This window comes from Caloenas nicobarica, chromosome 1 (assembly GCF_036013445.1).
Source record: "Caloenas nicobarica isolate bCalNic1 chromosome 1, bCalNic1.hap1, whole genome shotgun sequence".
NCBI classification, from domain to species: domain Eukaryota; kingdom Metazoa; phylum Chordata; class Aves; order Columbiformes; family Columbidae; genus Caloenas; species Caloenas nicobarica.
This window is the reverse complement of record NC_088245.1, coordinates 53,790,930-53,814,890: the sequence shown is the minus strand read 5'-3', so window position 1 is coordinate 53,814,890 and position 23,961 is coordinate 53,790,930. Positions and strand designations below refer to the sequence as shown.

Below are 23,961 nucleotides of genomic sequence, written 5' to 3'. Positions count from 1 at the left end.
CCCTTTGCATTTACTAATTGCATGCCAGACTATTAAACAACTAACTTTGTAACATATAGACTAGCTGTCTACAGCAGAAATGCTCAACTAGGAGGAGTTGTTTGATCCAACCATCCATTTGCTGGGCTGTGTGGTAGTAGTGCAGGGTAAATCGTACCACACCTCTGGTCACACAAGGGGTAAAGGGTCACACAAAGTGGATATGAACATGGGACTGCAGTGGCCACTTGCCTCTTTTGGGAAAGTGGGTGATGTTGGAGCCTCTCTGGTTGGGATTCACCAGGTAGGGTGAAACAAGCTGAGATGGGAAAAGAGTGCTGTCAGGAGGAGCAGGCTTCCTGAAATGTCCTCATGGAAACCGAATCACTGGTAAGCGTTGGTACCCTCAGGGTTATCAACATCTGAGGGACTTTCCTGAAAAATCACATTTTTCATCTTAAATGGTTAAAAGGAAGGTTTTTCCTAACTCCCATGATGCCCTTGGGATCTAGTCCTTGGATCTTTCCTCTATGTATAGGTCTGTGAATGTCTTAGAAAAATCTGTCTATAAGATCTCAATTCAATAGGATATTTCTGTGCATGGCCAGTTTATGCTGGCATGGACTCCCTGGTGAAGCCAGGGCCATGCTTTATAAATTCAAGTGTATGGTTGTGTACCTTGGGCTATAGGGGGCAATAATTTCTTCCGTTGTTGTTGGTTGGTTTTTTTTTTTTTTTTTTTAACACCATACATTGCAATGAAGTTTTGACCTGTGATTGTACCTTTAAGAGATAATCAGTATCTAATAAATAACAGCACTTTAAAAGTGCTAAAAAAGCACAGTTAGTCATATGCCGGTTGCATAAGTGTAATTTTGTCACCTTTTTAAAAAGCATCTTAAAATCTGTACATGGCAGGTTTCTGTGATAATTTGCTATTGTATCTAGTTTTATACTGGTAAACTTTCTGCAGAATAGTTTATGATGTTATGTGCCATCTGCTACAAATTTTGGTAAAATTAATTCATCCTGCCTAGATACCTTTTCCATATGAAGTGGGTTTCTGGAGTATTTTGTGTTGGTGGAAGGCAGATGCTGATTCAGACACTCAGGGAATGGATTTCAGACACAGTTTAGATTTGTCTTTTTAGAGGATTTGGGGATCTAGTTGTAAAATACAGCATTGGATCACCATTTCAAGAGCAAATGGTTCTCCAGACACAAATCCTGCTCACTTGCTTTTAATTTTCTTCAAAGCATCACAAATTCTTTAGCTTGAAGATGTAAGACAGGATGACTGTAGCTCTACAGGAAAATAGGCAGTGTTTGGCCTCAGAGCAAGTACATGGAATAGAAGGGAGAATTAAACATTGTACAGTCATTATAGCCATATAGGGCAGGACATATATATATGTGTAGTAAGGAAGTACATGTATGTTGTCAGCAAAGCATCTCCAGAAGCAGCCCTTGGCAGCAGGGCAACTCCTCCTGAAGGGTTGTCCCCATGTCTCCTCTATGCCATGAGAGTGGTATCAAACCACCAAGGGGCAATGGCAATGGGGAAATAATTTGCCCACTGGGCTGAGGAGCCACTGGGCACAGTGGCCGGTTCCTAACAGTATGTTACGGTCTTCTGCGGTAAATGTGGTGGTTGAGTTTTTTTGTCATTCTTGTTAGTTCTTCTCAAAGCAATTGTTAGAAGGTACAAGGCAAGTGGTTAAAGTAAATAAAATATTTTTTTCTTTTTTTTTTTTTTGGCAATATATATTTGTTTTGCTCAAGTTTTAATGAAATATTGTCTTCATTATTTTAGCCATATGTCTCTTTTAGTCTGTTAGTAAGACTAAGCTCTGCGTGTTTGGGCTTTGTTGTTAGTGTTGCTTTATAAATTTAAAAAAAAGAGGAGGGAAATGCCCATTACACATAGTAAAATGTATGTAAAATACAGGGAGCTATTTTGTTTATTACATGGTTTACCTTTTTTTAAAATAAAAACCTTCCTTTCCATATTGCTTTCCATATATGTGTGCCCAGAAGAAACTCAGTCTTGAGAGGTATAAGTAGGAGCAGGCTTGAGTAGGTTATCTGAAACCTTTCTACCAGCAGCTCTCAAATCTGAGGGGGGATGTGAAACTTCTCTGGAGGAAGGAAGAGGTAAAAGAAAATAAATTTTAAAAAACAATAAGCCAAACACCCCCAAAAAACTTTGCATATAGAACCTCAAATTCTACTACAGTTGGAAATAGCTCTTTAGCAATTAAAGATAATCGAAAAAATAGCTTAAAAAAGATAACAGTTATCAAGTAACCAAAATTACATAGAAATCTTGTAATTCCTTTTGCTTGGATAAATAATTGGAGAAAAGTTAGAAAAGAGGAGGTTGAAGTAAAAGGTTAGTTTTCATAGTGGAGTCACTAGTGAAGTCCTACAGGGCTCTGCACTGAATAACATAATCGTAAGTGATCTGGAAAAAGATGTGACTGGCAAGGAGAAAAAGATCATTGATGTTAATAAATCAGAGTAGTAAATAATAAATCAGGACTTTCTGTAAGAACTGCAGAAGGACTTTATGGGAGTCAGTGACTGGCTGTTAAAATGGCAGATGAAAGTGAATTTTAATAAGTGTAAAATTATGCACATGGGGAAAAACACTGCTAAATTCACATATAAAATTGTGAGTTGTCTTACGAATTGCAACTCCGTAAAGAGATCTGAGAGTTATAATAAATGGTATTAGGTGTTATAGAGAAAGAGATAATGAGCAATCAGAAAATATCTCCATGCTATTCTACAAATCTCAGTGTGCCCTCAGACTACACAGGATCCTCTAGTTCTCCCATCCAAAGACTTATGTAGGAGAATAGGAAAAGATTCATGGCAGGGCAACAAATGTGATCCAAGATTCCCAAATGGCTTCCCTACAAGGAATGTAGGTTGCAGAGTAACCTAGGACTACTGTTTTATTTTTAATTCTTATAATTTACCCAACACCGGAAGACTGATGACTCAAGGAAGGTGCAGTTCTATATTAAAAGACCTAGGTAAAAGATAAGGGCATGATAAAAGCCTATGAGTGGCATGGGAAGGCAGAGAGGGAAAGACTGTTTAATGTCTGTCCCAGCACAACAAGCAGAGGACACCCATTTAATTTAAAAAAAAAATTTTTTTTGGTCAGTTCAAAACAAAAGGAAATGGTTCTTTGCAAGTTGTGTAAGTAAACCATGAAACTCTGCTGCAGGATGGGTGGCTGCTGAAAACACTGGCTTGAAAAAGCCCCTAGAAAAAATTTGTGTAAGAGAAATTCATCAAGGGCTACTAAATATGACACCCGTTTTCAGTTCAAGAAGCTCCAAGCTGCTGGAGGACAGTTCTGAGGGAGGGAGCTCACTGCAACACTCGCCCCACCTTCTGCTCTCTGGAGTTGGATTACAAGTCTCCCAGCCCTGGTTTCAGCCAGCGTGATCTCTTTGATTTTTAATGTTCTGGTCTCTTGAAACCGACAAAATACACATCACCAGATGGTTTTATAGTCAGGTACCATGAGATTTGCTAGAATTACACCCTAGCAGTTGTTGATTCAATATCGTCTGTATGCTACAGACAATGTGCAGACATCATTCTTTGTTTCGTTTATTGACTATCCACTCCGTACAGTCAATCAGTTTGCCTGGTTTCTGTGCAATAATCTTTGGCAGTTACTGCCCTGGTGGTAAATGTTTTTGTGCTTGTCAGCTAGATTGTTGCATTATGTAGCATCTAAAATTTAGGCTTTCTATCTGATCTATTCATCTAGGTTCACTCTGTACTGAATTAAGAAAAAGAGGCTTTTCCCTTTAACAATATTCTGAGGTGGGAGAGATGTAATTACCCAATGTATTTTCTGCCGTGACAAGTTGGGAATAGAGTATTTCTACAGACAAACCAAGAAACCACCGTACTCTCAATGAGGAAGGTGAGAGAAAGGTTTTATGCTGCCTCAATAGATGCAGCAGAAACCTGTTAAAGCTGAGGTGGGAATAAAGGCTGGCGAAACGGAGGGGAGAGCGATGGAGGAGGATAATTAGAAAATTCTTCTGTTGTCTTTACTGGGGAAAAAAAAAGTATTCTATTGTGTCAGTAACCACTATACAGATGAGGTGAATGGCCCATTGGAGAGAATCGTTCCCTCCATCAGCTGCGGATGCTCATGTTTGGCTTAGACCGGAAACCTCTGTTTTAGGGAGATGTTACATGCAATGAATCCCACCTTCACTGACGCTGGTCTCCGAAAAAAATGTCAGGTGTTCTGACTGACTCCTGAGTCACTTCAGCCACTTCAACAGCTACTTTTACCATCAGAGAAACCTGTCGAATCTTAATCTGATTTGACATTTGGAAGTGTTCTTTTTTGTCTCCTGCCTTTTTCTGCAGCTTTGAAGATTGTCATTCTTTGAATCTTGGCTTGCAGAGCAAATTTGCTTTAAGATTGCATTCATCTCTATAGTAAGCCACATCAGTACTACTCCTGAGTAGCCAAGCTGAAAAATATACTCAAGGCAAGATGACTGCTGCTAAATCATGCTCCAGAAGTATACTAATTGTTATGCAGATAGCTGCCAAGGGTTCATTAGTTCAGCAAAGAATTCGGTTGGAAACTCTTCAGTATCTCATGAAAATCACTTGCACTTGAGCCAATGATTTATTTCTCACATCCTTGCTCCATTCAGATAAAAGCTAATCATTTGAGACTTAGCTGGGGTCACAGGAAAGAAATGAGCCTCAGCTGCACCAGCCTCAGTGGAAGACTTGTTTACAGATGTTGGGAAATTACTATTTGAAACTTTCAAGCAATTAACATACATTTCGTCAAAATATGGTTTTGACTTTACCTAGCCTTTAAGTCTTTGATACCAGCCAATTCCAGGATGAGCATAGGTCTCATTTTACACCTCTTTGTCCAGGATTGTAACCCTTGTCAGAGTAAGTGACTTTCTGACAGAACTGGAGAATTTGGGCCCCATACTGAGGACACACGAGGACTGGACAGGTGATCTGGCCCTTGCCTCCCTCTCAGGTGCTGTTTTTGCACCTTATGTTTCAGGAGAAAAAAAATGAAGGTTGTTGGTGCCTGGACTTTACCACTGGAACTTGCTGATGATAGGAGTGTTTTATCATCCTTGCTGCCGTCCTCTGGTGATGCCTATTTATCTTTCAAACACTGGTGCCACTTTTCTGAGGCTTTCTGTATTTGTCAAGCTGGTGTTTCTTGGGTATTGCCTTCTTCCAGAGAGGAAGCTGCCTGAGAAGACACACTATGGTGTACAAACTGTAGCTCCTAGTTTGTTTTCCTTACTGAGAAAAAGGAAAAATTTCAAATGCCTGCATGCTTAAGCTAAATATCAAAGCCTTGGTTAGAGTTTGGGGAGAAAGAAGAAAAAATTACAGAGTGTCTAGAAGGGGAGAAATAAAATGCCTCTACAGCTAGTTCATAGACACATCTGGATCTAATGATCTGCAACCGTTTTTGGGTGCCACTCTGAGGAAGGTAGAGCCAGGCAATGGTACAGACTGTTGGCATCATCGAGAAAATCACAGCTACAAGGGAAACCCAATTGATGACTGTCTTTGGCAAGTCCCTCCTTGAAAGCAGAGCAGCTGCTGCAGGGTGATATTCATGACTTGCATCAAATTGTTACTGCACCTGGTTCACATGGCTCCCTTCAGCAAGGCATGAAGACACGTGCTTCACGTTTCATTTATTTCAGTGCGGGAGATACACTTGCCTAATGGTGCTTTGTGGAATTTTTTCACGCACATGTGTATGATCTTCAGCAACAACAACATCAGGTGTAGTATGATCAGATCCTGACTGTGTGCAGCCCACTAATCATATTAAGCAATATTTACATTAACCATAGAATTCTTACCCAGGTAAGAATATTGCTTTTATTGCTGCTACCCTGTTGCTATTAGCCATTGTGAGTACATGGAGAACTCATGTGGTATTATTACTCATGTTAAATGGAGCCTTTTTTGAACTGTCCATTCACTGTGAACGTGGACTGCGAAATGTGTGGAAATACGCTGAACGGATGTTGTCTACATCTGTGCGTATCTCCTTTTTAATGCAGCAATGATACTGGAATAAGCAGCTGAAGATGCTATGAACATCTTTTTACACTAGGCGTCTCCCTCAGCGTATTTATTCGGCTGATTGCTGCACGGTGCCACTGTCCAGCTGAACACGGTCGAGTTGTGCTGGTTTGACTGAAAACGAGTTAATTTTTTTCACGCAGTTAGAAACCTTTCTTTTTCATAGCTAGTCATGGTTTGGATTTAGCTTGAGAACAAGAAGATAACAGCCCAGGACAGAGTTAATGTTTTTAATTGCACTGGTCTGAGAGCCAAGGACATGCTGAGTGCTCTGCCCACAGGTGTGAGGCGGCTAGTAAGGAGGGCATAGATGGGGCAGAGCTTGACCAACATCCAGACTGATCAATAAGAGTATTCCACCCCATTAGCATCATGCTTCATATTTAAGCAGAGTCAGGATCTTCAGGCTAGCTTCTTTTTCGGAGCTGAGACTGAGACCAGTTCGAGGGAGTTCTGTTCAGGAGTTTCTTTAGTTTCTTCAGTTTCTTTTGCCATTCTGCCATTTTGCAGAGACCTCTGGGACTTTCTGCCTTTTTCTCTCTTTGGGATCAGCTGTTCGGGACCAAGTGCTGCTTCCTGGGACTGGCTGCTTGGTGCAAATGGAGTTTGTGAGGAATCAAATGGAGTATCTTTTATTTCATATTCTAATTCTATTTTATACATATATTTAGTAGTAGTGTATTAGTATTTTGTTATTTTATCAAACTGTGTTTATCTCAATCCAAGTTTCTCCATTCCCTTTTTATTCTCTCCTCTATTTGAAGATGGGGGGTGGTGAGCGAGCGGCCATAGTGGTTATATTGCTAGCTGGGGTTAAACTATGACACAAGTCTAGGTAAGGACAGCTAGGATGTATTCATACAGCAGAGCTGTAAACTTGCTATGGATACAGAGGAAACAAATCTAACATGTTTTGGAACAAATTATTGAAATCAGGTATTCAGTGCAATACAAAACAGTGGAGAAAAATATTGCTACGAAAGACCTAGTGAGCACCTGCATTTTAGTTCGAGTTACTCGATGCTTAAGCCTCCTTCCTGTAAGCAGTCAAGTTTCCGTTTTCTTTTAGGGGTACTAAGACCTGATGGTAAATAGTTTAACTTCTTTCTGTCAACGCTACAGACAAGATAAACACAGACATGCATAAACCTGAGGCTTGAAAGGTGGTTCTGGCATAAGTTCTGCACCTGAAGCATGAAGTTAGTAGAGAAATTAATAATCCTCCGCACGTTTGGTCCTTAAAAGTTTAAGAAAGGTTCTTGTTTTCTCGTTGCTTATTGTTGAAAATTTACTTTGGAATATAATTTTGAAACAAATGAAAGATTTGTTCCTGGATGTCTTTTTATGATACAAACATTTCCAGGCTGGATGGCTGAAGGCTCTAACTCTGTGTTAGGATGTTGCCAACTTTCCCTCTCCAAAATCCCAGACAGACGTGGGTCCGCGTGCCAGACATGCTGAATCTTCTTCACCTGTACAGCTCACACGGTCAGTGTGTGTGCACAGTGACTCTGCCCTACGGCACGTGTGTGAATTCGCTGTGCAGTGCCTTCAAGAAGCATTACGTGTCTGTCAGTTCCAGACAAGGAGCTCTTGTTTCAGCTGGAGGAAACCGTATGGTTGTTCTACAAGGACTGTCACTGCATGTAGTGCTTTGTCAGCAGGGAACTAAGTGAAGGTGAAAATCATCACCTGCTGAAAAGGAGCTGACTCAGGAAAGAGGGTCATTCTTGGTGTTCCCTGACAAGGATTTTTTTCAAGATTTATCTGCCATTTTTCTACCCCTCAGTGTATTTTTTTGCCCTGTATTCCTCATGGATAGTTGAATTATTTTGTGCGGAGGAAGCATGACAGCTGACTGGTGGCCAGGAGAGGGCAGCTCATGGATGTGTAGTGCAAGGGAAGTATTATAGAGCACCTCAGGAGGTAGAAATGGCGAACCCAAATGCCACAGGTGGCTGAGGAGACTGCATGTGGTCAAGAATTGTCACTGCTCAACTAAGAGAAAACCCCTGAGAAGGAAAGGGAGAGGAATACTGCAGTGGGAGAGTTTGAATAGCTTTGTAGTGATACTTGTGCTCTTGTCAAAGGAAATTTGAAAGGGGCAAAAAAGTGGGGGGATTAAATATGAGTTGACTTGGGATAGCAGAGAGATCTGTGCGTGAAGTATGAGTTAGTCTCAACTGAGGGGGACCCACTTTTATACCCACCAAATTGTTTATGGCACCTGAACATACACAGGATTCTTCCCATGCTGTTTCTCATTTTAGCCAGGCATATTGCCTTATTCTTACCAAAACCTGTGACTAGAGAAGTGCCTTGTCCTCTCAACATAGAAAAGTAACTTGTTTGGAGAAAAATAATATTCTATATTCCTGGAGATGTTTCCACACATGTGAAACATCTTAAATATTTTCCCTTTCTGTAGTATCGCACTGGTTACTGTCTGTACTTCAGAAGTTATACTTCGTGTTTGTCTTTTACATTTCTTTCATTTCAACAGAAATGTTAGAGAAGTGACTCCTGGGATAGAGTTTTTAATTGGATCACTTTACAAACTAATCCCAGGCTCCCAGCTGGATTATTACAAGTGCAATGGTTGGTCTGGTTTGGGATTTCAGAATGAAAAGGTTGGGCAGATTTACAGCTTCAGGCTTAACACCAAGTTTTCATTGAAATAAACACAAATTTGTGGGTCTATAAAACATTACCACTTTGAGAAAACATACTGAGAATTGCTGGTGGAGAGGAACTGTAATACGGCTAATAGGGAAACCCTCTGTAGCACTGGGATGTGTTTGGGTATCACCTTTCTGCAGACAGACCCCAGCTTTATCCAAGCCTCAGAGAGAGGAGGGAAGGAGGAAGGGATATCCATCCACCCTATCAGCTCTTCATGGTTTTGAGAAAAGTGCAATTGCTGAATCATATGCTTCCCTTTTGGTCAGATGAGTTCATGAGTGAAACTAACTATAAGAAAGTAAATTAAAAGCAGATTGGAGATTAGAGCCTTATGGGATTTTCTTCTCTTGGATTTTGGCTGTTCCTCATAGACATCTTCTGCTTTTGTAATCTTTTTACTTGATCCTAGATAGCTGCAGGCTTCTAGATTTCAGAACTGATAAAGTTTTGCTATGACTCTCAGCATCACAGATTCCTATGTTGGAAGCTTGATGGCTTTCATTGTTGTGCACCTCTGTAACCAAAAATCAAAAGCAGTTGTTTATCTTTTTGGCTGCAGGCACACACACTAGCCCAGTGGTACAGGTGGCAGCACAGACTTCTGCTGTTATCATTACCAGACTGAGGCGTGTTGTAGTCTGGTCATGTATTGTATCTACCATGACCAATGCACTTTGCCAGTGATACCTGTGCTGAGTCCTTAAATTTCTTAGAATGTTTCAGGACAGACATCTGTGGCAACAGGAACCTCCTTAAAAACAACATCATGTGTAAGATCTATTAGTCATCTGAGCTGCGTGCACAGAGGTTTTAGACTATGGAATTCTGAGGGCTGGATATTTATTTATTTATTAGGAAGCTGCATATGACTGAAGCAGCAAAAAACTCCAAAAGACATCACTTACTCCAAGCTAGTGATTTAGGCTGTTCAGTTAGTGGCTCTACTTATAAACCCCCTTATGAGATGCCTCATCCCGTTTTAAAATACATGTCAGAGGCAGGTGGAATGAATTGCATTCAAGGGATGCCTCTAACTCTCTGTTGACCAAAGAAACAATCAACAAAAGCTCGGCAGCTTGTTTTTAGCCAGCTGAAGGCAGAGACATTGAATTCATCAAACATATATCGAAATCTTGCTGGGTCAGAGCACAAGACTGGATTCACTTCATGGAGAAGCAGGGTGAGCTTGGGGCTGCTTGCAAGGCTGTTTGAACACGTCTCTGATTTATCCTGACCTTCTCATGGAGAAGCATAATGGGCTGTGTTTCTCATCAGACATGTATCGCAGCAGGCAGCACATTCTTGCAAATTGCCCCAGAATAATCTCTGGGTTTGAAATTTGTTTTGTTTTATTGAATGCTAGATACAGAAACAGTCTCACTAATGCTTATGCACGGACAGTCCTACTTCTAGCTGGTAATCCTCTGCTTATATACAGAAGGATCCCCTTTGCTCTTCTAGACAGTTCTGCATTAGGAGATTGTTTGGTCAGTGTTCTTTTATTATCCCTTTTTCAGAAAGATTCGGAAAGCATTGCTACTTTCTGAAACACTCTCTCATCCTGTAATAAAATGCATCTTCTATGAGCATAACAACTATTTTAAAATCTGAAATTATGCTTAAAATCCTGTGTTATTTCCAACACAGGCAAAACCACTCTTCTTGTTTAGCCTTCTTTTTATTTGAGGACCTTTGTTTGGTTATGAGATCTTAACTTCATTTAGAACTCTAAAATCCCTAAAGTGAGTAGGTGAATAAGTAGTTTATTCTCCTGCAAATGTGGCATATAATTTTGTGCCTTCTGCAAAAGTTCCCAACAGTTTCTAAGTCAGATTGGAAGCTTGGCTGTGATAAATACATATAAACATATGATGCACAGGACTAAGAGGTCTGCAGTAATATTCACCAGGGAACTGCAGGTAGATTTTTATGTAATTTCTTCCACTCCTGGGCATTCATTGACCTTTCATGTATGATTTGTCCCTGTAGAAGGAAAATAAGAAAATGCAACCTGGTGAGCTTTTTGCTATATCAGAGGCGATGAAATCCTTCAATCTCCTATGAAGTGCCGATCAGATGTTGCAAACAGAGAACCTGCACTTAATGCGGCAGATCCATCAGCCTTGGTAAGTAAACTCCACCAACCCTGAACCTCTGTTCTTATTACATCTTACATCTGGATCTTTGGCATAAGTGAACATGATGCAACAGCTTGTAAAAATGATATGGCACCCCTTTGGTTACTGTAAGAGACAGAAAAGACTTGTTTGATCTCCTGCTGTGGTTTGCTGACAACGCAGGAAAACATGAAGGAGCCCCAAAGGTAAATGTGAGCAATAAAACTCGCCAAGTTGATGGAAGGAATATTAGTTCGGTGTAGTGAAACAGCAAATGCCAGGAGATCAATCAGTTAAAATATGACGCACAAGTACCTGCAGACTTGTATGTGGAAAAAGTGTTGTCCTCCCTGCCTGTCCTTCAGGTCCTAATTCAGCCATGCATGTGTGGAAGTGCCTCACCCCATTAGGACCAGAGACATTTCAATCACGAGTGAAAAGACTGTCTACATCTAAATACAGATGATCGGTTTAGGGATACAGATTATTCTGTGATTAAGTGGCTATATGTTTTATTGATCAGTAAAGGGCATGAAAAGTCACCCTTTATTTCTTCCTACTTTCACTTGAAATTAATTGAAAGTTGTATTTTACTTTTATTTTTCTTTCATCTTATTGTTAAATGTTGGCAAAGACTAGAATGTTAATTTTAGCTTGTATAAATAATTTATTGAATAATAATATATGAAAATGAATTTTATATGAGTCTCTGTATGAATGACATTCTATCATTGAAATTTACTAATCAGCACATTCCACTCCATCAAACCTAAATTTTTTGAGGAAGAGGAGGGGAGGAGGTGTGGAAAAATGCAGTACAGTGGGCTGACTAAATCTAAATACTTCATCTCTGAAAATGCAGATATCAGTGTAATTCAAATCGTACTGATGAGATACAGAACATTTATACGCAGTCATAATAACAATTTATATATTGTCAATATTAATAGCAGTGTCTGTCTGAGAATACAGTTTTAAAATAGGTATGTACAATTTTATTAAGTATAAAAAGACACCGTGCAGAGCACAATACAACGTATTTCCTCTTTAATCCTGGTAATTCTCAAACTCCACTGTCTTAATTGATATTGTCACCAACGACCACTGGATAGAATTACTTCTCTGTATAAAATGAGGCTTCTCTGGATGAATTCATACTGTTTGGTTTTTAAAATACAGTAATTTCCATTCAATGGCTACTTACATGAATCAAACACTGTTGAGACTGTTGGCTAGCCTGTATTTGGTTTCTAACACATGCTATGATACTGCCGATTTCCCCTGTTTTGCTTTGCCTCTCTCTGTTTGAGAATAGGTCCTTCAAAATATTAGTTGTTTTTGACTTTCTTCCAAGTTCACAACCAGAACACCGGTTCAGATCACTTCTACGTTCCTCACATTACCAAACTTTCACTGACATCAGCTGGAGTTTCCACTATGCAAGGACAGTAGGGTTCTCCCCTGTGCTCCTTTTATCTCCCCGTCTTTTCTAATGAAGCCTAGAAGGCATGCTGAAAATGATTATTTTTTAGAATTTGGGGTTTCCATTTACTTATTTTCTTGAAAGCAGATGACACAGCCTTCCAGCTTTGACTATTTTCTTTGGAAAAGCAGACATGTAAACTCAGGAACTTAGTTATATATTTTGTTTGCACGTTCCAGTTTGGTTTGATTAAAAATAAGTCAGAAATCTAACTTCAAATTGATTTAAATTATAATGTGTGAGTCTTAAAAGAAACAACTTACACTTCCTCCTCTCTAAAACAGATTAATATCAGCCTGGAAAATAAATTAAAGAATGCAGAAAAGCTGAGATTATGCTATCACAGTAATATCTGCCAAACAAAGCTTGGTCTTTTGCTAACATTAGCTTACCACATTTGCAATACATGCTAAGCAAAGACCCTACTTCTCTAACAGGTACATTCAGACAATATATATTTTATGGAATAAATATATAATATATCCAGTTATAGATTTCTGAATAGTAACTATAATAGATACAAGCAATACCTACGTTTAAAAATACAGTTCTAGAATTCCCTAACTTTCTACTAATAAAATTAAAATTGACCTAAAACTTTCTCACTCTGTTGATGCATAATAAAATATATGGAAACACCAAGAGTAAAAAGCCAATTGCTTCTACAAATGGAATACTTTATAAATATAGTAAATTGCTATTTCCAGAGGGAAAATTGAAAATTATAAACAGGAAGTTAGGTTAAAACAGTTCTACAATATATAGTACAAAGCGGCTATGAAGCGTGATGCATGAGCTTGATGTCTGTGGCAAAGTTGTGAACCGATGTCGTTGTTCATTTCTGGAGATAACTGTAGAGAAAGATTCCGTCCCCAAAAGCAGCCAATCTTGATCTCCTTAAAACAAAACTTTCACTGCCCGGAGAAAGCCAGCTGGGCCAATTTGTCAGAGTAAGGAGTGCAAGATTAGCTCAAACAGAATTATTTGGAAGCCCTGGACTTCTCTGTTTCATAGAGTTTACCTATCATGCTGTTCTTATTAGGAATAGAGTCACAGAAGTACTATGTACCCGTGACTGACGTGTGCTGAAAAGCCTTATCATGAAGGTACCCTCCCTATGGCTGTCTTAACTACATTATTCTTGTACTGCACATTCTCCAGATGAATTCTGTTTTGTGTTCCTGTAGTTGTTTCCTTTTGCTGGAATACTGAAGTACAGCTCTGGTTGCTTGATTACTGAACTCTTGGTCGAGGCTTTTTTTTTCTTGAGAATAACCTAGAATTAAAGAAATACATTTCTCAGAGCAAGCACAAGGAAATGAGGAATTCAGCTGCTGGTTGTCTCTGCCTGCCTTTCTTCCCTTTCCGTTTAAAGGAAAAATTAAAATCAGTAAAAATACCTTCCTTGCTAATGAAAAGATCTAGGTAACTGAAAAAATGAAAACCTTAATGTGAGACTGTGCCGTTTGTATGTTTGTCTCCTGTGACTGCTGTATTTTACACAGAAACCCAAAACTAGCTTCATGAAATACTGCTGTTTATACTTCTTGCCTGAGTTGAGGCCCTGACGTGGGATTCAGATCCCACACGGGGCCTTTGTTTGCATCAACAAAGCTGGAATTACGGTGGTCACAAGACAGTGGGGTCTACAAGGAGGGCTTTTTATCCTAAGTATCAACAGAAGTCAGCATCAACATTAATAACATCACTGGGACCTTCAGTTTCTGAACATTTGGGGACTTTCCTAGTCACTTGTAGACTCCTACTGGTTACAAACGTGTTGTTTTGGGAACACCTGGTATGACATGTGGAGGATTAAGATGTAAGTCATTGGGACATGCTTCCTACTTGATTTCATTTGGGCCAACTGAGCATATTTATAACTGCATTCATGTCACAAATTCTCACTAATTTAAGAAAAACTGCTTACACAGAGTATCTCACATACCATGTGTTTTAACTTCACTGGGAATCTTGCAAGGCTCTTGCACACTATAGTAATATTCAATATCAGTTGAGAGTGAATGAAATACTTCCTACCAAACTGGAAATGAGAAATAAGCACTTGTGGGTTCCCAGCAGAAGAACTGCAGAGTGAAGTTTGGGTTTCCTGCAGCAGGGACAGGAATAGGAAGACTTTTCTTCATGTACCGGCAGAAATCCTCAATGTTCTGTTGCAGAGTGGTAATAGACTATTTGAAAATACATTAAGCTGTGTCTAAATCTGGTAGCATATTCTTCCATGTCACAAATGCTCCGGTTTTTAATTTAAAAAAAATGTTACCAGTAACTACAAACTTCTTATGCAGTCTTGCTTGTAAAGCCAGAGCTGCACAGTGGTTATTGATCTCCGGGTTATTAGTTCAAAATTGGCTCCCACATTTGTTAGGGCCTTTCCTCTATTTTCAAAATGCATTTTTAATGGGATAGACCATGTGGAAATACACCAAGGAATGACTTCTGATCATCTTCCTTGCAGTGTGTGCTTGCTGGGTCCCTGACGGCACCGCCAGCCCTGACTGTCCCTCACCCCTCCCTGGGTTCCCCCAGCCCAGGACCCCATCTCAGCCCAGCAGGGCTTCCCTACCCTCCCCTCACCCCAGGACCCCATATTGGCCCCCTGGGAACATCAGCCCCCACCGCAGCGATGCCACAGCAGGGCTGGTCTCCATCTCCCCACAGCCCTACCCTGCCCGACAATGGGCCCCGCTGAGCCGGGCCCACGTCCTGGCCTGGCCTCAGCCGGTCCCCATCCCCAGGGAGGTGCCCAGCGCCTGGGGCTGCCCTGGTGCCCCCCAGCTTCCCCTGGCTGGGGCTGGGACAGGCCCTGGCACCCGACCCTGCCCTGACGGACCCCTGGACCCTGGCCAGCACTGCTGGCGCAGGCAGGGTGCCGTCAGCGGGCTTTAGGGAAGACCAATGAATCCTCTCACCTACGACATATGGTTTTGCTGTGTAGTTTGCTGCTGTTGCTGCTGCTGAATGAGCAGTTGCTGCTGTTGCCGGCGCCGGGCTGTTCTCAGTTTTTCGAAGCGAGCCTCCATCTCCTCCAGCACCTTGGGTGTGTAGCGGACCACCAGCTTGACGCTGTCCTTGGCTGCCTTCAGCAGCTCCACTGCCTTCTCGTGGTGTTCTCCTTCCACGCTCTGGGAGCAGGGAGAAGAGATTTAATCACAAAAACGCTGCTTTGATCTAGAGCTCAGCCCTGTTTTTCATACGGAAAGGCTATCGGGGTTTTAGGAAGTTTCCATACCTTACATTTTTCAAGGGAGCTTTAAGGGAAAGTGTTAAGATTTATGCACTGCTGGGAATATACTAGTTTTCATATTTTAAATAACCCAAATCTGTCTTAGGTCTCATTACAAACCTAATTTCTGATACATGTGGAAACGAGGGGAAACACTCAACAAGCTTTATGCAAACAAAAATGATGTTAAAAAAACCACCCAAACCCCGCAGTAAAAACCCAAACAAACTGTTTGCAAGGTACAAAAATAAAATCCTACTTAATCGTTGGTAAGAAATGGAAGAAATTGCAAGTTTGAAACAGCTATTCCTTTCCTACGCCCTGGCCCTGTTTGGATCCTGCAGGGGACGACGTGTGGTGATTAAGCAGTTGCTGAGCTGCAGGCGAAGGAGCTCCCGGGACAACCCGTGTCCCAGAGAGCTAATGGCATTGCTCACACATTTACCATTTATGTGATGTGGCTTCTCCACTGGAAATAAACTAGTCTTTATCTGGTTAGTTGTAAGCAATCAAACAGTGACAACTGAAACATTGCAAATTCTTGCTGAAGGAATATATATTTTCCCTCCCTTTCTGGAAAATGGTTTACAGTAAGATGATATCTGCTGTGAAATCAGAAGTGTTCCCAAAGGGGCTCAAGCTCTGATTTCTGTGCTAACATTGTTTGAAACAGTAAATCTCCAAAAGGGGGAGGTGACTCAGCTGTGAAGAGTATTTAATTTCTACCATTAAGAGGTCTGACTGGAGTGCTTTTCAGGCATGTGGGTTGTTCCCCACCTTCAGAGAAAGGGTGAAATTTTCTAATGGTGTATGATTGCCCATGGGTGTTGTAGGATATATTCCAACAAACAAAAGTATGTCTGCGCAGAAAAAAAAAAAAGATCGCACAACTGAGTTCTTCACATGGATTTTAGACCCTTTAAAAAGTAAGTAATTTTCTTCCCACATAAAATAAATCAAAGTTTTACTACATGCTGTGTTTTACAACTCACATGTATACCACACTATTTAAAATGAAACTATACCCACAGGCGTCCAAAGAGAAGCAGCAGCCTTCAAAAAATTTGAAGTACAATTCACGCTAAAAGAATAACTTAGCACAATTATAGCAACTGTCAGAAGAAAATTCTTTCTATTTTCATCTCTCCTGTTTGACTGACTAGCATTGTGCAAGAACAGTGAATAAGAATTACTTCTGCTGTGGCACACTTTGAACTAGAAATAATTATTTAAAGGTTTCAAAAAGCAGACACAATACGCTTCTACATAAATAATATAAACAACACAATTCAAGCTTATCACCTTGCTGTTTATCTTCCTGTCTCCTGTTAAACAACCTTCAACATATTAATCCAAATAATTATTCCCTGTCTGGGTCAACTGACTGGACTCAAAGAGTTTGTATGGAAATGTTAAGATGGTTCAAAAATATTAATGCAACTTAGAGAAATAATGAATACGATTTCAGGTGCTGAAATGATTACCAGAAAAAGAGGAAACCTTGAAATAAATATACGCTTGATTGTTAAGAGAAATAAATGATTTCACCTTTTTGAACTGTATGTTCATGAAATTCCTCCAGTAGGTCTCCTATTCAAAGATCTTCAAGAAAAATCATGGTGTGTAATGTTCAGATTTGCTAGAAATTGTGATTGGGATAAATCTGCTGAACAAGCACCGCTACCCAAAGTTAATTTGGAGAAAAAAAAGTTTCCTTCCAAATATTTGCAAAGAGGAAATTGTTGTTGGATAAGAAACAGTGAATGTACCTAATGCTCCAAAGAGACTTCAAATAAAAACCTATAGATGGCACAGCATGTTTTGTGAAATTGCTTTAATGAACAAGTCACAGGTACAAATTAAAATCTATTCCCCATGTCACCTACCCCATAACTGCTCAATATTAGAAGAGGCAATCATACAGCGGATAATGTAAGTAGCTATCTTTTATAACTCATTGCTTTGTGACACGGTGATACTGGCTTTTGTAAATACACTTCTCACCTTGAGAGGAACTGTATAAAACTTGGCACTGTTTTGTATTTTATTTTCTGCTTGTTAGTTGTGGTCAGTGTGACAAGGTATGGGCACTCAGAGGAAAAGACACTGTCGTGATCAGTCTTGCTGTGGAACGGTATGAACTTAGAACAGGCTATGAACAAAAATTGTAAGCTCCCAAGCTACATGAAGTAGCTAAAATACTCATTTGCTTTTCAAAGACTTGGATGGGTCTAACTGGCACCAGTAAGCAATTGTGATTGTTCTTTCAGGGAATAACAAAGTGGTGTACTTTAATACTTCATATGACTTAGTAACCTGTATTTAATTCATGATTGCCTGTTTTCTTTCACATTTGCCTCCGGCCTTGTTCTTCCAGTTATCAGACAGTATTTTCTAATTAGAAATGAAGGGTTTGACTTTGTTGCTATCCAGGTCAATGGAAAACTCCCATTGACTTGAATAGTAATGATACAGAATTCAGCCTAAAGCTGTGAACCACAACCGGAGAGGGGAAAATAGCAAAGTAAAAGATAGTGCTGCTAAATACAAATCCTGCTCTCCAAACGTACCTAACCCACGTCTTAACAGCCAAAGTTTTCAACTGCTATCGACATGATTGCTACACTTGCTCTTAATGTCTTCATTGCTGCTTGCACTCGTATTTCTAAGGCATTACAAATGCTTTACCTGCACAGCTGTAGCTGCACAACTTAAATATAAGAGCCCCTTGCAGTAGGGAGAAGAGCTTATACCAGCGCAGGAGGTTGTTTTGCTGCTTAATTTCTTCTACCTCTGCAAACCTGTGAGGTTGTGCTGGCGAATGACTCCTGCTGGTATCAGTCCTGCCTGCAGGGATTTTGCTGACAGGATTACACCGGTTGAGGACATTGGGGGAGGATCTACACCAAACATGGGATTTAATAAATTTCTTTCAGAATGTGTATCTTCATTTAATCTGTAATTTTTGATGGCATATATTTATATATACTTAGGTCTGTATTTCCCTTATTGCACTAAAAGATTGCATCAAAAAATGGGATGCAAAATACTGTAGAGACAAGAACCATTGAATGAACTGCAGATACGGTGTGGGAAAACACCAATCATTCCTGTATCTAGGCTCACAGACTTGTCATAAATATATAAGAAAAAATCCAAGTCTCTCGCAGCCAAAAATGAGAATCTGATTGTTACTCCACAAGTTGAGAAACTGATAAAGGTATTACTATTAGATATATGTAAGCAAATGCTTGGCTCAGAAATTAGCTGTTATAAACCTATTTTGCGTCCCTTTCTGTATCTGACTCACAACAGGTATCTGACAAATGCAGAATCTTTGCCAGATACGAACAGCCACCAGCAAGTGTCTTTGCTGAGCCATCTGCAGGGCTTACTGCTTTCAATTTCCTTTACTTTTGAGGGGGTTGGACAAAAATATGTAACAAAATCCCCAGCATAATGAGAAAACACTATTTTTATGTCCGGAGAAACAGCTCAAGGAACAATCATCCCAGTCACGCTGGGATAACAAATCTGAACACACAGCTCTAATTTTATGTTGATAATTATGAAGCTGGATAACCACCAACTTCTGAGCACAAACAAGTTACAGATATTTCATTTTCATTTCATGTTCCACTGCTGAGCCGTCTGTTGTATTGTACATACTGTATATTATTTGCTTTTCTCCAGCTAAATTGAGAGAAGCACAGAGTGAACTAGTCCCAGCAAACAATGTTAAATTTAGACCTTTCTCCTCCTGTCTCAAGCTGTCTGCAAACAAATTACCACTGCTATGATTTTTGCCTTTTTACGAATTATATTGTATGGGCTTAATTCAGCCCAAGACTGGTTTATGAACAGTCGCTCATAGGCATTATTTCAATTCCAACTGCAATTCAAATTTCAAATTCTGTTGTTTAGACTCAACATAAAAATATTTCTGTTGGATCTCTGAAACAACTTTCTTGTGTGCCTACATGCAATTGGGAATATGATATTGTGGGTTTTTTGCTACATCAGGTATAAAAACATTCTAGAGCACATTCATGAATTTTTTTGAACAGAGTATCATGAAATAGAGATGACGACAGAGTCAAATTCAATACATCTTGACATCTGAAGGTTCGCCACTTTCTTCTCCAGTATTTGCCTTGACATTGTTGACAGTAAAAGGATTTTTTGAGAACCATACATCAAATAGTGGATATAAACTCTTTATATCTGCCTTCTTATTCACCTGCTGAAAGAAGTGCTGAACAACAACAAAATTATTTGAACTCCTTCCAAACAGTGAAGTTCAGGCAATTTACTTTTTAAATATTCAGTTGATTTCTTTTTCCCTGAGACTGTATGATCTTTTCAGTGGGCTTTCTTTTTTTCGTTTCCTATCTTTTCTTTCTCATCATGTACTGGGGCAAGCAAGCTTCCAGACCTATTATTTCTTTTTTGAGAACATTATGGTTGATAGAGAAAGTGGTAAAAAGTCTGTCTGAAGTGTTGCGCTGATATTTTGTTTCAAGTGAAAGGGAATAGCTATTGTTGAGAGAAACAGATGACAACATGAAAGCATGCAGAAAGCTGCATTTTTTTCATTCTTTATGGGCTTGCAACAAAGAGGAAATTTAAGTTGGAGACTCTCATATTTATGACTGGATTCAAGAATTGCTCCTACGTGCCTTTTGTGTATTTAAATATGAAGTTTAGAGGAGGTTTTGCATGAAAAAGGATTATGTTTTCATTAAGAGAAGTATAGGGTTATATGAATGAGTATGCTTACCCTTTCAGTACTTTACATTCCCTTGTAAAAGGGAACAAAAAGCAAAATGAAAGGCAGAATTTGACCTATGTCATATAGTCAAAGCCCTATTTTTCCTCTCTTTTCATTTTTACCTCCATACTGACATTCACAGTGAAACTAACACAAAATATATACACCCTGAAGTATTGACTTACAAGAAAAATGAACATGTAAAAAAATGTACCTTTTTTTTCTGAAAATATACGGTCCCTGTATGGTCCCTGATTTCTCTGACAAAGATATTTCAGCTGGATGAATGTCACTGACAGAAATCTGGAATGTACCTTCCACTGCAAATCAGCACCAAATGTTCTTACCAAATTTCTTTTGATTTTATGTGTTCAAACACTCCAAAGGTCACAAGACTGCACAAGTGCCACTGAGGCACCACTGTGCTTGGAAAGCGCTGAGTGTCTCAGAGGTGATGAAGTGCAAGAACCACAAAGCCTGTGTCATTATGCTTTTACTACAAAAGGAATTTGCAGAATTATCAATTCAGACAGACATAGCTTCTTTGGAAACAGAGCATGTGGCGTGGATTTAAAATGAAGCTCCTCAAGCACCCTTCATTACAACAGAAATTGTAGTGGCACAAAGTTGTCGATGATGCTTTGCCTCACTCCACCACAGATGCATACTGAAGGTCCCTCACAGAGCTACTTCTTTTTGTTTTATGTGGCTGCATTTCAAATCATGGCATTAGAGCAGCTGTGAAAAAGGAAAATCCAGATGAAATTGAAGCTCTATCAAATTTTCACGTACCACTCCGTTAACCGAAAGCAGCTGGTCCCCCCGTTTGAGGCCTCCATGCCTTTCCGCCACTCCTCCAGGAATGATGCGAGAAATATAAATAGGTGAATTTTGTTCCTTTCCTCCCATGACATTAAAGCCCAGGCCTTCATCAGTCTTTGGCAGCTCCACCACTCGCGGGTGTGAATGGCCTTCGCTTGCAGCAAAAGCAGCAACTGTTGCCTGGAAGAAAAAGAGGAGTGATTTGGCTATGTGAGGAGAACACTGACATGCACCCTGTTGTTCATTTGCAGGAAGAATTCATTCCTGTGAAAACATTACGGTATCTTACTCTGACTTCTTCTGATCATCTGAAAGCGTGTTGTTTTTTGGGTTTTGTTTTGGGTGTTTTGTTTTGTTGTTGTTGTTTGCTTTTTTAAAAAATACATTCCATGCCAATGCTTTTGAAATAAAGGAATAAGCAGAGGAATAGAGAGTTTAGGTGACTTGTCAAAGATAAGGCAGAAAATTAGCGGCAGAACCAGAAGGAGGCACCAGGAAGCCCGACTGCACAGTGGTGAGCACTTGCGATCACTAGTGCATTTCTTCTTTGCCTTTTCACAGGGAGAAAATGTGCTGCTCTGGGGTAAGATAATGTGATCTCTACTGTGTTCCTAGTTGAAATGAAGTGGATGGACTGAATTGTGAACTCTCTGCTCTGCTTCCAGATGTGTGGAATTATTGATTTTATTTTTTTGGCACAGAAAAAATCCTACAAGGATATTCTTATTTTAAAAAGTTGAATTTATAATCTTTATGAAATTTCTCAAACTAAATAACTCCTGGAACTGGAATATGAGGTTTTATAATATAATTGGATCCAAACTTTCATTTAAAAATTAAATCTTAAAATAATGGATTTATAAATCAATTAGAAAAATCCTAGATTGTTAATCTTACTCTGGCAAAAAAAAATCCCCACATAACAAATTTGCATCCAGAAAAATATTACATTTTATACTTCATTTTTCACTGCAAGTATTTTCCTGCTTACAGATTTTAGTAAATCATTAAATAAACATCAAGAAAATATTTTATCCTTTTCAACCTGTATTTGCAGTCCAAACTGCTCAAACAATTCTGCATTACGCTAATGTTTTGAGCATCCTAATAATGCTTATGCTTAATAGAAGCTAGTGGATGATGTGACATAATGGATCATTCTCAGTTATAAGTTTTGGCACATGCAGACCTTGTCATCATGCACACATTTTATGTCAGACATGAATGCACTAGGAGAATGCAATGCAGACAGCCCAGAAATAACCAGGAAATATTGTGATATCGAAACATTGCTCTGTAACCCTGCTGTTCTATATGAATAAGAAATGAGAATGGCAAACACTAATTGGATTTCTCCCCATTTACTATAGAACATAGCAGTAGTTTCTATGTTTACCTGCAGTGTAGACAAATCAGGATTTCATATAAACATTTCTCTATACAGAAGCATAGACCTTACAATATTACATTGTCCATTAACTTTCAATTAGAAGAAGGTTAAAATCAGATGAACAGCCTACAGAAAAGAACATTCTATTTTGTAAGGAAAATACACTGCAACTTAGTGTATATTAGGTTATTTGCTGTTTGCTATAGAGCTTGCTTCTCTAAAATACTTTTGTAACACACTCGCAACCTTCATCTTCTGAGACAGCTTTAAATGACAATCTCTTAACACAAATACATAATGGTAAAATCTTAGTTCCATTAAGATTTCAGGGAGTTTTGTCACTAACTTCACAGGAGTGGAACCAAAAAGAAGTATCTCTAAAAGAGATTTATAGGTTTTGCAGGTTTACCTGCTTTGCATAGTATCTGCTACACCACCTAGAAGATAGTGTGGAGCGCAAAATGATAATGGGAAAAAGAAAGCCATGGTAGACCTCCGTGTTCGGAAGCATCTATTTTCGTGCATGTTACAAAAATACACATCATATTTCATACTGGCACATAGAATGGGTACTTTCGTGGTTATGTGAATTCCCTTAGAAAATTATCATTTCAGTAGTAGCAGTAATGTAGCTGTCACCATCTAAGGATATAAGGAAGGCAGGTCCACATGGACTAAGAGGCAATATATTTTATTAAAATGAGTAATGCATCAGAAAAAAATGGGCTTGCATTTGGCTGTGGAGTCTCTTGATCAGGCTATTTTTGTCACTGTTCATCCTTACCACTTGCTCAGTACCTACAGTTCCCATTAGTTAAAAGTGGAATTTTGACTGTTTAGTTTCTGTCTCCCAAATCATTGTGTCCCCTCTGGATGTGCTGTATGGGAAAATAGTCCATTAAAATGTTGGTTTTTGCAGGCAGACTTCTACAGAATGAACCAGTATATTTGCTTTTGCAAAGCAACTTTTCAAAAAAGCATCAATTTCCATAAAATCATTCTCTTTTCTTAAGCTACAGAAGCAGCATAAAGGTTGAAATTTTCCATTATGATTGTTACCTGGGAAGTAGCACTGGTTCTAGACTCTGGGCTGCCACTGATGTCTAAATTTTCTTACAGTGTACACACGAATACCTGAAACACACACGCGCACAGTCAATTACTGGGTCACTTTGGTAACACGTATTTCAACAGTTGCACGTGTCCTACCTTTGCAGTGGCCCTGGCTCGGAATTCAGGACAGCCATTAACAGTTATGGTTTCATGCATGTATTGATACACCTAAAATGTTCATGAAAACAAAACGAAATTAATTATAGAAGCAAAACAAGAACTTCA

The 23,961-nt window shown here is 39.4% G+C and overlaps 1 protein-coding gene across 2 annotated transcripts in view; it reads right to left on the bottom strand.

Moving 5' to 3' along the window:
- Nucleotides 1–13,087: 13,087 nt before the first annotated feature.
- Nucleotides 13,088–23,961, bottom strand: part of LIN7A (lin-7 homolog A, crumbs cell polarity complex component) — a 48,055-nt gene continuing 37,181 nt past the window's right edge. The window contains exons 3-6 of one of the 2 annotated variants that reach the window (XM_065649483.1): nt 23,833–23,904; nt 21,204–21,413; nt 15,331–15,539; nt 13,088–13,669 (exon numbers count right to left, since the gene is read on the bottom strand). In XM_065649483.1, the coding sequence (XP_065505555.1) occupies nt 13,627–13,669; nt 15,331–15,539; nt 21,204–21,413; nt 23,833–23,904 (534 nt within the window). In that variant the 3' untranslated portion in view covers nt 13,088–13,626. Of the gene's footprint in view, nt 13,670–15,326; nt 15,540–21,203; nt 21,414–23,832; nt 23,905–23,961 lie in introns of both variants that reach the window. The other variant, XM_065649492.1, reaches the window with a different exon arrangement.